Source organism: Arvicola amphibius, chromosome 5 (assembly GCF_903992535.2).
Source record: "Arvicola amphibius chromosome 5, mArvAmp1.2, whole genome shotgun sequence".
Lineage (NCBI taxonomy): Eukaryota > Metazoa > Chordata > Mammalia > Rodentia > Cricetidae > Arvicola > Arvicola amphibius.
This window is the reverse complement of record NC_052051.1, coordinates 16,884,480-16,897,656: the sequence shown is the minus strand read 5'-3', so window position 1 is coordinate 16,897,656 and position 13,177 is coordinate 16,884,480. Positions and strand designations below refer to the sequence as shown.

General features: G+C 43.8%; 1 protein-coding gene across 1 annotated transcript in view; it reads right to left on the bottom strand.

Annotated features, from left to right (window-relative positions):
* Ptprt (protein tyrosine phosphatase receptor type T) overlaps positions 1 to 13,177 on the bottom strand; it is a 784,117-nt gene that overhangs the window by 51,614 nt on the left and 719,326 nt on the right. Inside the window, exon 18 of the mRNA XM_042055120.1 lies at positions 2,178 to 2,265. Within this exon, the coding sequence (XP_041911054.1) occupies positions 2,178 to 2,265 (88 nt within the window). The remainder of the gene's footprint in view (positions 1 to 2,177; positions 2,266 to 13,177) is intronic.

Genomic DNA, 13,177 nt, shown 5'->3' with positions numbered 1-13,177 from the left:
AATGGGTCATCTCTCCTGGCTTGTGAACTCAGAGGCTAGACTGCCCTACACAAAACATCTATGATGCCCAAGTCCACACTAGATCTAGATTTTATTTCCATTCACTTTTAATATGGGTTTTCTGCATTGGACTCTGACCTCAGGCTCATCCAAATGCCTCTCAACATACAATGATGGCCAAGGACAAGGTGTACAGAAGGCATACAGCTCTAGGGCTGAATATTGGGGTTCATCAACATGTTTAGGGTAAAAAAATTCCCCTAGAGAGCGATGATGGTTGATAGACAAAAGAAGTAGACATTAGCAAGTCAAAGAGAGGCCGGAAGGGCACTTTGATGGAGAGGATGGAATGTGTCAAGGTGACACTTAGGTGTGGACAGACAACGTGGAAATCTCAAAAGCTGTGTGACAGCTAGCGTGGCTTACCGAGGAGACTGGGATGGACTGAGACCCCATGGGTGGGTCTGGAAAAGGCCTGGCAAGAAGGAGAACTCAAGGGTGAAAAGGAACCTCTAAAGGGCTTTTCATGTAAAAATTAACATCATCTAGTCACATAGTAATGAGCTTCATGAACCCGGTCACAGATCAGATAGGTGGAAAGTTTGGGTCGGCAGGATATGGACGAGACAGGGAAAGGCTGGGCCAGATCCAGGGCACCGCTGGTGATGACTCAGGCGTGGATGAGCTGTGGGAGGCCATAGGAGGCCTCTCCTATCCTTTGTGTATCTCTCATACATCTTGGCTTCCGTCCGTTGGCCTAAATATTCCTGTCTGTCAATGAGTAGGTCTCCCTTCCTTATGGTCAAGGCATTTACTTTTCACATCTGTTTAATATTCTTGGGAGCAGGGCATTGGAAACCTAGTTTCTTTTTCTTTTCTTTCTCCTTCTTTTTTCTTTCTTTTCTTTTTCTTTTTAATAAAAATTTCCGCCTCCTCTCCGCCTCCCATTTACCCCCTCCCCCCTCCACTCTCCCTCCCTCTCCTGTCCAGAGAGCAGTAAGGGTTCCCTGCCCTGTGGAAAGTCCAAGTTCCTCCCCCCTCTTTTGGTTATTTGAGACAGGGTTTCTCTGTGTAGCACTGGAGCCTGTCCTGGCACTAGCTCTGTATATCAGGATGGCCTCAAACTCATAGAGATCTGCCTGCCTCTGCCTCCTGAGTGCTGGGGTTAAAGGCGTGCGCCACCACTGCCCGGCTGGAAACCTGTTTTCAACAGTGAACCCTATTTGAGCTCACAACGGGACAATGACATTGGATAATGCGCTGGTCACAGTACCCCAGGCACTGTACTGAAACTGATGACAGTGGGGACACGCCATAGCGAATAGACACCTGTCCCAGAACAAAGACATTTTCCAGTGCCCAGCACAGCAAGTGTTCAGAGGAGGCCCACACATTATGCCTTAATATATGTCTGCTGACTATTTGAATATCTCTTTCCGACACTTCACTTGCAAGAAATCTTGCTGTCTGCATGCAAGAGAGAAATTATAAATGTTTTCTGATTAGTTCCAGTATTCACAGCCCATTCCTAAATCAGCACAGGAAACAGCTAAGCGAAAACTTCTGCCTCTTTCTTCCTTTACAAACTGCCTGTGTCTTATTCTTTCTCCAGCTTTTTTTTCTTTTGAGATGTCTAGACAGTTAAAACAAAACTTTTAACGGTGCTAGAAATAACTTGTCCCGAAGGATTTCCCTGTTTCTCCTTTCTTTGCCCAAACTGGGGTAACCTGAGATCTTAAGAAATGGTTCTCACACAGTGGGTAGGATGTCAAAAGGCCTGTGTTGGGGTACAATAGATCACAGGAAGGTTGCTATGGGCACCTCTTAACAGAGCACTGACTCAACACTTTGTCTGGGGGTAACTCTGCTCTCTCTCCCCGTGCTGTCTTGAAGGCTGTTCATGTCATCATCTGGAAATGCCAAAACTTGTGTGCTATCCGTGAGCGGTAGTTCATTTTATGGCTGTCCCTCTCTCCCTCTCTCTCTTTCTTCCCCCTTTAGGATTACTACTGATTTCAGTTGGGTCTTGCATCCCTTCCTGGGATCATTGTAATAATCTACTAACCCAAATCTGGAAACATAAGGATTATTTTATATCAAATCCCAGGAAACAATAACTTTTTTTCTCCCACATTTCCCCAAATCTAACACATAGAACCTCTCAGAAGGACACTTACAGGATATGATGTTTCCATATCGATTCTTATTGCGGTTTTCATCTTCCTTGGCTGTGTCCCACGAAGCTGTCTGTCCTTCTGGTAAGGCCTACAAGGCAATGGCAGATTGGTTAGCATAGCCTGAGATGCAACTCTCCTCAAGTGTAGAGGAACCAACAACAGGAAATGGGTATCGACTATGATGGGGCACTCAGTACACAGGGCTATGTGTCTGTAATGGTGTCTCCTATGAGCTTACATTGCTTGTTCATTGGCTCAAATATTGTTTTATCTTCTTTCTATCATGAGCTCACAGTCTAGCCCAGTGGTGATTCATTCATTCATTCATATATTCAACAGATGCTCATTGATCCCCTATTAGGTTTTGGGAATTTTTCTAGGAACTTGAACTCTAGAGTATCCAGTGGATTAGGAAATTTAGCAAAGGACAAAGCAAATCCAATTTCATACATGAAGATATAAAGAACAACAGGATGATAACAGTTTAGGAAGCTTTCTGTGTGAGACTCACATGCAAATTCATTCCTTGATGGGGTAAAGAAGTCAGTCACATTGAGAAAAGCAGGGAGTACTTTCCAGGCAGGAGGAACAGGTGCAAAGGTCAGAGAGCGACCACATGATCATGTTCATAGGATGAGAATATGGCAGGATTGTTGAGGGGAGCTAATGCCTGGAAGCTTCTAGGGAGGATCCAAGAATCCAAATGACCCCCAAGTATCATAGTTCCTATTATCCTTAATAAAGAATGTTGTTCTAAGTGTGGTAGGGAACCATGAGAGGGTTCTGAGCAAGGAAGTCCCCTCATCTGCTATACCAAGGGCATTAGCGTTCCTGTGGAATGCAGACTCTAAGAAGGCCAGAGAAGAAGCAGGGTAATTGGTTATGAATTTATTGCAATCGTACCTTGTAATGGTCCTCGGACTGTTGGAGCAGGTAGTGGTAGTAGGCATAAGAGAAGCAATTATTTTGTGGTTGTTTAGGTGAGCATGTCAGACTTAGGTCACCTCAGAAGGAGACCCAGAGATAATGCTTTGGGTACAAGTGGCTGGGTTTGGAGGCAATCAAAGAGAATGAGAGGAGAAAGGGGGAAGCAGACAGTCAAGGGAATGAAGCTGACAGGGCAGATTGTCACTGTACCAACTAGTCAAATTGAGGCTCAATAATTCATGAACACATCTCATGTCCAGGACTCTTGTATGAGAGGGGAAGGAGAGAGATGGAAGGGAGATTGCCAATTGTTTCTCTTCTACTGTTGTTGGAGAATAAGTGTTAGAAAACCCTCAAGTTTATGCCTTGCTCTGTAGATAGTGAGGATGTTCTTTAGTCTTGAGTAAGCCCTTGGATAACAAAACATAGATGCTTACTAGAGGAAGATTTCAGGTTGGTGTGCAGAGAACCATGAAGGTATGGATTTGCAGAGTGTTGGGACCAATTGAGTCCTGGCCTTCAGCTGTTCTTCCCTGTCTAGAGCCTTCTAATTGAAGTTACCAGAAGCTGTGCCTAGCCTAGAGGATCAGAGGATGGGATTTTCACCTGTTGGCCATTGACTGCAGGGTATTTAAGCCTCCATGGTGCTATTAAAGAAGGCTTTTGTGTCGGTCTCTCTCTGTATGTGTTTCCTCAACCTCCAGCCCCTTGCCCAAAGCTCACTAACTGGATTCTAGCGCATAAAGGGCAGATGGGGGGGCAGTGCGCAGCAGCAGAGGGCACTAATGCAAGGAATTTAGACAGGAACTGTGAAAGAAAGAAGAATGTAGGCTGAAGGTCCATGGTTGAAGAACCAGAGAAATGTCATTTACTGAAATGAAGAAATCTAAGGGAGAAACATTATTGATTGGGTGGGAATTGAGCATTGCATTTTGGGTATATAATATACTTAGAAGACTCCTAACTAGTGGGCACTGTGTATTTTAATGTGTTGAAGTTAGTAAAAACGATAATAGTAATAATGGCACCCAAGTTTGAGATGTCTGTAAGACACCTAAGCTGGGCTGTTGATCAGGAAGTTTGATGCAGAGCTCCAGAGTTTAAAGGCACGGAGGAGGTAGGAGCTGGCCATCAGTTTAAGAGGGAGGCAGGTACGTAACTGACAGCCAAGTGAACACCCATGTGGATGGTTTGCAAGAGCTAAGGGCCAAGAGGTCTAGAACAAAGGGAGATGCCATCAGTTCCATCACAGAGGGGAGAAATGAGCATTTATGGAGTGGGAACAGCTTTAGCAAGCCTGCAGCATCATTCAAGACAAGCCATATTTTGGTGAGTGTCTCTATCCTTCCCCACAGAAGGACTGAATGTCCTGACCATGGTCCTGACATTACTTACAATACAAGATTTGGTCAGCACAGTGGAGGAGGAGACATTTGCTCATCTTAACACATCAGCCTTCACCTTGCCCTTCTATTCCTCATTGGCTCCATCCTAAGCAAGAGCAAGTCCTCACCAATTGGTCAGAAATTCAGTCACTCAGAAGGCTGTGTCTCAGAGGCAGGCATGGTCACTGTGTATGCAAAAGTAATGCTCGTGCACAGCGAACCCTTTCTTCTAGTCTCACATGTGCTTCACCAACTTTTGGTTTCCTATAGCAAAGCTTATTTTCAAGACTTACCTGTGAAAATCAGAATACATATTTGACTCACACCCAGTTCTCTGGTTGTAGAGGAAAAATAATCACAGACAAATGCACGTATTCCAATAAACGTTTATTTACAAACTTAGGTGTTTGTAACTATGTGTTTAGCCTGTGTCTATGGTTTGCCAGCATATTTTTTCTAGCATGATCATGGGCTTCATGTATGCAGTAGTCGGATGTGTAGAACTGGTGTCCATTCTGTCTCCAATCCTTCACATAGCCACTGAAAGGCGCAAATGACAGGGCTTTTCCTTGGTTTCTTGGCTAAGACATGCTCTCCAATTTAGCTCTAAGGTGTCTTTTTAAACTATTATTGGCTCAGAATGTCATTCTTTGTGTGCCTCACACTCTTAGGTAGGTATCTCAGAGGGGAAACAAAGCAAATTCTGGCCTCTGGGTACCAAGCATCCCTGTAACTATCTATCCTTTTGTTTAGGCTATCTTTAGACTACTGATGCTTCTTTCTCTTATGCCTAACTCAGCTTCCAACCTCATCCTACCTTCTAACTGGGCAGCCCCATTTCTGTCAGTCAGCCTGCCCGGCATATTTCTGTGAGTCAGAGTCTTAGTGACAGTTTTGTCTTTCTTGATATTTGGGCTGATCTGTGGGGAGCAGATTTTCTACTTGGAACTCTCTGTGATAAAAGTCAATTGTTCATTCCAACATGGCAGTGGGGCAGACTATTTCCATATGAATCTTATGGGAAATATGTTTAGTATCTGCTGTGTGTCAGAATTTAGGTTTCAGTTAGCTTACAGTCTCTTTATGGTTGCACGCTAGCATTACTTGTGTATGGTTTTAGACTCTTGAAGCCAAGGACTTACTCCAGATCGGATAGATCACTGTCTGTGATAAAATGTGGACATAGGCCATGATCAAAGCTCCTATGAGATTTCACTGTGAAAATGGCAAATTTCCCAGCAGAGGTAATTTACCTTTGGATTTCATGGCTTTGGTTTTGTTCCCTCCAATTCATCCTCCATTGTAATCAGAGTGATTTTTATAAATGGTGAACAGGACCCAGTTACTCCATTTTTATTAGAATTTACTCAGTAAATTCCAAATTCATAACAAGCCCTTTATGACTTCACCCCAAACGTTCTTTCAGTCTTACTTTGGCCATGTACAAAGTCCTTTAGATTTCTGAGACTTTACACATGTTCTTTCTACTTGAAATTCCCTTCCACTCGAGGTTCCTGTAAAATCCCTAAGAATCTTTCCAAATACATCCAAGCTTCTTTCCCCTTGTCTGGTCTTTATGCTCACCCTTCCCTACTGCATTCTCAGCTACAGCCAGTAACTTCCATATATTACCACATGCATGGACACATCTACATCTAATAACATAAAAGCCTCCCTTCCAAAGTGGCCATGGGCTTCTTCAGGGAAAGGAGAACACCACATTTATAATTCCATTTCCAGGACCCACTACTAGCACTGTACTTCATACTGTGAGAATGACAAGCTTGGCATGAATAAAATGACTAATAAATGAGTGGCTTCTGAGTCTGTGGATAACAAAGATCGTGGAACTGCAGACTCATCCGTGACCTTGAAAACTGTCCTACCCACTGTGGCCTTCGAGCAGCTCATCAGCTGATTCACAGTGTCAATCACTGGAAAACCCTCAGTGGCAGACTGCTCACTGTCCCACAGTTTCCTGCCTGTCCTTTCAGCAGCATTGCTGGCTGGATTTCTTCTTGCTCTGGCCCTGTGCTTTTCCTTGGCCTAACCCCCCGGACCCAGTAGAATAAGGATGGTCCCTCTGTACTGTAACACTGCAGACATCCAACCAAAGTCCATCCTGCCAATCCTAGAGTTCTTCATGGTGGCTAAACACCAAAACCATAGCCTTGGGGACAAGCCAAGGCAAACCTACCCTGATGTGGGATTCCCCTCTGTATGCTGTGAATACCATTGCTTAATAAAGAAACTGTCTTAGGCCTGCACAAAGCAGAATAGAGTTAGGCAGGGAAAACTGAATTCTGGGAGAAAGAAGGTGGTGTCAGTGAGAAGCCATGGAACTGCCAGAGGAGAAAGATGTGAGCTCCAGCTGGAAGCTTGCTGGTAGGCCATGAGCCTCGTGTAAAAATATAAAATAATAGAAATGGGTTAATTTAATATGTAAGAGTTTGTTAGGAATACACTAGAGTAATAGGCCAAGCAACGATTTAATTAATAGAGTTTCTGTGCAGTTATTTTGGGCCTGAGCAGCCAGGAACAAACAAGCAGCCTTCCTACTACACTATCTCAGAGAAATCTTACACCCAACTTAACAGCTGTAATGACTGAGGGCTACTTCCCCATGGGAATACACACAGGCACCTACTGCAGCTCCAGGACCTCTGTCTCCCCCTAGTGAGGCTGAAAGATGCCAGAAATGGGGTGTGGGGTGAGTATGATGGTTTTGTGACAATGTTGACAAATACGAAGGTGTTCCTAATAGGACCACCAAGGGGAGGTGGTAATGGCCCCTAATTGGCAGACTTTGATCACCCATATGTTTCCCCTTTTAGGCAGTTGCAGTCTAATAGAGGATAATCTCTTCAAGAAAACAAATCTGAGGGGTAAGAGCATGAAAGGGAGATTCATCTCGTCTTCAAAGTGAAGGAGCCAGGGGCATTATTTTTACATTAGTGGCTAGTTACAGTAGATTGACCAGGGAATGGTGGCAGTCATTAGGAGCTAATCACATTCTTTTGAAACCAAAATTGCCACCTCATTATACTCCTCTATTATCAATCTCTGCTTCCCTTTTCTTGTTCTTTCTTCTTAAAGTGTAAAGCCCTGTTTCTGCATTCCCTCTGAGTGTGGCAAGGTTCCCCACTCTTCCCTAGTGTTCGGTTCCCAAGGCAGTCTTTAATTTCAAAAGCTATGTTTGGGGATGTCCTTGTCCCTGGAGAGCTGAGCTTTTGTATTCATTAAATCCTCAAAAGTCAGATTTGAAAAGGTCTTTTTAAATTAAAAAAAGGAAGTAGATTATTGTGTAACTTAGGAAAGTGAGGTCTGGAGGCAGGAAAATAGCTGCTTAGCAACACAGGAGACTGTGTCCCTCTTTCCAGTACCTCTTTCCACGATAGTCATCTGAGGCTAGATTCTGTACTAGGTTCTAGAAATGATGGCCGTAGATGTGACAGATACTATTTCCTGAACCACTTTCATGGTGGGGAGAGGCAGATGACATACCAACAAACAAGTGGTTACAATTTTTAATGTGTGCTTTGAAGCAGATGAGCAGGGTGCACAGGGAGACAGGATAAGAACAATTCAGAAAGAGAGGTTTGGGCAGGCTATGTGAAAAGGTAACATTTGAGAAGGAGAAAAGCAGACCTTGGTACTAGCAAGCTGGCCTGACACTCACAGCTGAACCCCAGGGCTCTCCTATTGAGCATAAAAATTTCATAGAAACCAGAATGAGACGAGAGCCCTCCTGAGAGTCATGATGGGAAGGGACAATTGCAAGACCTTTCTTCAGTCACATCTAAACAGAGACAAAAGTATGAGCATTGCTCATGACCACAAAGAAAATGGCTAAACACCCCTGAATCCCAGCTGACAGGAATGCCTACTGCCTCTTTGCCAGCTATATTCTTCTCTAAGTTAAGATTTATCAAGCTGCCCAATAACACCACATCTGGCTTCCAACCTGGAGCTTGTTTAAACCACCACCTATGATTTCACCGAGCATCCACATTCTATAAGCCTTTTCTGACATCCCTTTCCTGAGAGACCAACCTCTTTCCATGTTGCATAGTAATTTCTTCCAAATTGAACTTGTCAAAGCTGGAGGGAAGATCTTTAAGACTCAGGAAGTAAAAATTTCAAAGCTCAAAGATTAAACAGTTCACAAGTCTTAGGACATTCCTGAAACTTAGAAGATTCACAAGGCCCCTCTCCAAGGTTATATAAACAGTAACAGCTGTGGAAGAGAGAAAATGCTTCAACCAGCCCACGTGGCTACAAATCTTACTGGTAAAACCAGGGCCAGAGCTTTTGTGAGCCATTACCTATGTGGACTTTTTGTTATGATATTGCTGCCTTATATGTCATACATGTCCTGTAAGTAAACATTCACCCATATTCCTATAAGTAACTTCAATAAACTTACTGGTTCACTAAGCTAGACTTGGCATAATCATTTCTTTGTTCTGTTGTCAGGTATCTATCTGGAGTGAATACATTAGTTCATGTGTCCTTAGGAAAATTCACCCAGCACCTGAGGTATGTAGTAATTCCAACTTTCTTGATACTGTGTATGCTACTGTTAGTCTTTGGGTGACATATTTGATCTCAAAGAAAATGATAAGCAAATGTCAGCCATGACAAGAACTGGGAAGAGTGTTCCAGGTGGAGGGAAAAGCAAATGCAGAGGCCCTGAGATGGAATGAGCTCATGGTATTCTAGAACTTGAGGGTGGATCCCGGAGCAGAAAGAATAAAAGGTATACATTATGTGGGTCAGTGGCACATAGGTGTAGATGCAGTTTTCCTGTCCCATAGCCACTCTCAAATAATCACTCAGAGGCTTAATATTAATCACAAGTGCTCAACCAATAGCTCAGGCTTATTATTAACTAGCTCTTACATTTTAAATTAACCCATATTCTTTTTCTTTTTTAACATGACATGTTCATCTCTTGCTCCCTCTGCATCTGTGTTCCAACTCCAGACTCTGCCCTTCTCCCTCCCAGCATTCTCCTAGTCTGGTTCTCCTGCCTAACCTTATTCTTTTCAGCTATTAGCCAGTCAGTTTCTTTATTAAACCAATCACAGTGACATATATCCCCATAGTGTAAAGGAATATTCCACAGCACATAGGTGTGACTCAGTGAAGATCCTAAAGATCACAGATAGGATGTGAGTTTTATTCCAAGTCAATAGGAATGCCTTGGGAGCATTTGATAAGGAGGAAGCATAGCCACTGTCACATTATGATAAACAGCAGACAGTACTTGTTACCTAATTGCCCCTTTCACCTTTGTTGATTGACCTGATAGATGATAGATTTAATGGTTGTTTTTGCCCAGTTCAGGTACTCTTCTTATGTCTGTTACTCACCTGCCAAGCCACAGTGTCAGTGGGAGACGCCGACCATATTATCACAGATCATTCCTTCTTGAGCTCTGTTGTGCTGACTTAGTCCCCAAGTCTGAGTAACCTGCCTCTGTTTCCCTACTTAGTTACTTAGTTCGTTAATTCCCTGTTAGAACTAAGAATCATCCCTAAATGCCTATTTCCTTTTCTTCTACTAGCTAAGAAGGGCCATTATAACGCTTTTAATTCTTTGGATTCAAGTCCCAAATAGTGAGACCTCAGAACATAGTTTCTGAGAACAACTCATCTCCAATCCTATGCTGGTGTGTGCCAGTCCACTTCATTTTCCTGCAGCCCCACTAACCTAGCAGCTCTGTCAGCAGTGGTACCTCCCTTCATTCCCCTTGGCTTGACAGTATCCCAGGAGATAATTGGATGTGAAATGCCCTGAGGTGCAGCAAAACCAGGCCCCAGGATTGCTGATCAGCCAGTTCCTGAATGATGCTTCAGGGCACAGCCAAGAGCCTGCCTCCACCATAATCAGTTCAGCCCACCAGGATTTCTGCCTGTTCCCACTGTATTCTATGGAAGGAAACTTCCAGAGAGTCCTCACCAAGGAGGAGCCACTTTAGTAGGCCCTGTCATCCGCTTTTCTAGTCAAGAAATACTTCGAGCAAGGCAACTGTGCACTTGAATGGGGGAAAGGCAGAAAGGCAAGCTGACTACAGGGCTTGAATAGTCTTACTGGAAGTCATTTTGCCATTGAGACTCAGTGATGTAGTACCCCTTTCAGGTGAGAGGAGGGGAAGGAAAAAAAACCGCAGTGGGAGCAGAAAGAGAGTTTCAATATTACCTCCTAGGGGTCCTGATTATGTTGGTGCTTATGCCATTCTGTGCATTTGTTAAAACTTAGCATGGGGCATGCTCAAAATTAATATGTAAGTTATTTAGTATAAAAAATGAAGAGGCATGTTCCGCAGAGCTTCATGACCATGACTGATTACCTGAGGCAAAGCTCACAGCATCTGGACCAATGCCTGAGGTATAAGGTGTTCACCAACTATCCATCTTACCCACAGAATTTACCATGTGCCCCTTAAGAAACATCCAACTGATCGGCATAAGCATAAGGGTGGGGACTCCTGGTAACACTTGTCTCAGATTGTCTCAGATCAAAGGGATTCTTGGAATATAGGTTCTCAGGTTTAAACTGGGGGCCTTTCTAGGAGGTCAGGATGAGTTATTTTTTCAGGCAAAATACAGAATTCAGGGAGTAAGGAATTTCATTGGAGTCTAAGGTTTAGTCTCAGTCCTTTTTACGGACTCACTTAACCCTCAATTCATTGAAGTCTGTGGGGGGACTTAGATAATAAGGGCAACCATGGGCAGCTGTGCAGGTGGGAGACAATACAAGAGCCCTAGATCTAAAGAAGAACTGTGCACACGACAGACAGTATAGTTTTCTATGTATCTGTATCATGAATGCCTTTTGGAAGGTGACAGTTAAGTATCTTGAGGCAGCTACACCTTCTGCTGTTTCTCTCTGAGGTGCTGTGTAAGTTAGTGTGGCCTTGGCAGAGGCTAAGCTTTTAACAAACGCTACCTATTCTGTGCTGAAAAGCAGATTGCCTCAGGGATTATAAATGTGGATGGAGAAGGCAGGAAGGGAAGACTAATGACATCTGCTCAAAATGGCATCAGGAGAGTAAATATTATTGCATACAGTGTCACTAAATAGACGGTAATTTATGAATTCTGCTGGTAAAGCAAAGTAGAAAATCAGGTTGCTGCAAGGTGTAGGTATTCGTCTGTCATGAGAACTTGGATCAAGTCAGAATAGTTGAGTGTGTGACCATGTGTATAGTCATAAAATATTCTTTAAAGGGCCCAATCATAGCCTGCACTTAGGAGACTGAGGCAAGGAAGATCAACAGTTCAAGGCCAGCCTGGGTTATACAGTCAGATCCAACCTTATAGTCATAGAAAAAGAAAAAGGCTAGGGAGACAGCTCATTTATTTGGTAGAGTGATTGCCGGACAAACATGGTGACCCAAGTTCAACCCTTGGAGCCCATGTGAAAAAGAGCTGGCCATGGTAGTTTGTTACCCCAGTGCTGGACTGACAGAGACAAATGGATCTCTGGGGCTCGCTGGTCAACCTAAAAAATGCAATCAGTGAGTTCCAGACTGGTGAGAAACCCCGTCTCAAGAAAGAAGATGGAAGTATATACTGAGGAATGATGCCCAAGAGGTCGACCTTTGGCTTCCATATGATTGCATGTACATGCACATAAACCCCGCACAAAATGTGTGAACTCATGTACACATATACACATACAAACACACAGACACACACACACACACACACACACACACACACACACACACACACACACACACACACACACACACACACCAAATTTAAAAAACAAGCAAACAAATCACAGATTGTTTCCAGATGACAATTTTTATGTCAGTGGCTCTCAAACTTGGTGGCTATCCAGTTTTCCTAAGGATAAAATACAGAGCCTCATAGATGTCAGGTTCAAAAGATGCTCTGGACAAATGGCTATGTGTGATACCTATTAGCATACCAAAGCTCATGCTGGCCTCCAGGCTTTCTCAGCATCACAGATGCAGAGTCCAGGCTGGCTCTTCTTAGCTCTTTGTGCCCCACCCCCTACTCTAAACTTCTCCAGCTCATGGGCTTTTCTTTTTCCAGATTCTCATTGCCACAGAGCTCCTGCATTTCAGCTACAAGCTCTCTATTTTTTCTGTCTTCCTCTCTTGGCCCCCTCTCTCTTGGTCATTTCTTTCTCCCCTGCTCCCACCCTCTCCTCTCTTATGGCCTGGTTCAGTCTGCTGGCCATGCTCAGTACACTACGTTTTCCCCTTGCTTTGGATCCTTCCAGATTCCTCTGGATTTACACTCCCTCATATCAACAATAAAAAACCTTCCCCTCAACCGTACCATGCCCTCAGTTTATGCAGTGGCTGTCTGGCACCAATGACCCTATGCCTTGATGCCCTTCCTTAACTCTCCAGCTGCGTCTGACAGACTTCAAAGCTGGAGAACTGCTGTTGTAGGCAGCAAGGCAGAGGCACATAGCAAATGCCCTGGGGGAGACTCAGCCTCAAAGTTCAAGGCTGATGCTCCACACATCCCCAGGGACCACCCACACACAGGTGAGGGGCTTTCTATGTTGGCTTCTTTCTATAAGACATATTGTCTTTTTCTTGAGGTGAGCTATTCTCTTAAAAATAGATTCTTATGTTTAATTGACACATACTAATTGTGTGTATCTATGGGGTATCCTCTGGCAGCTCAATACCTCTAT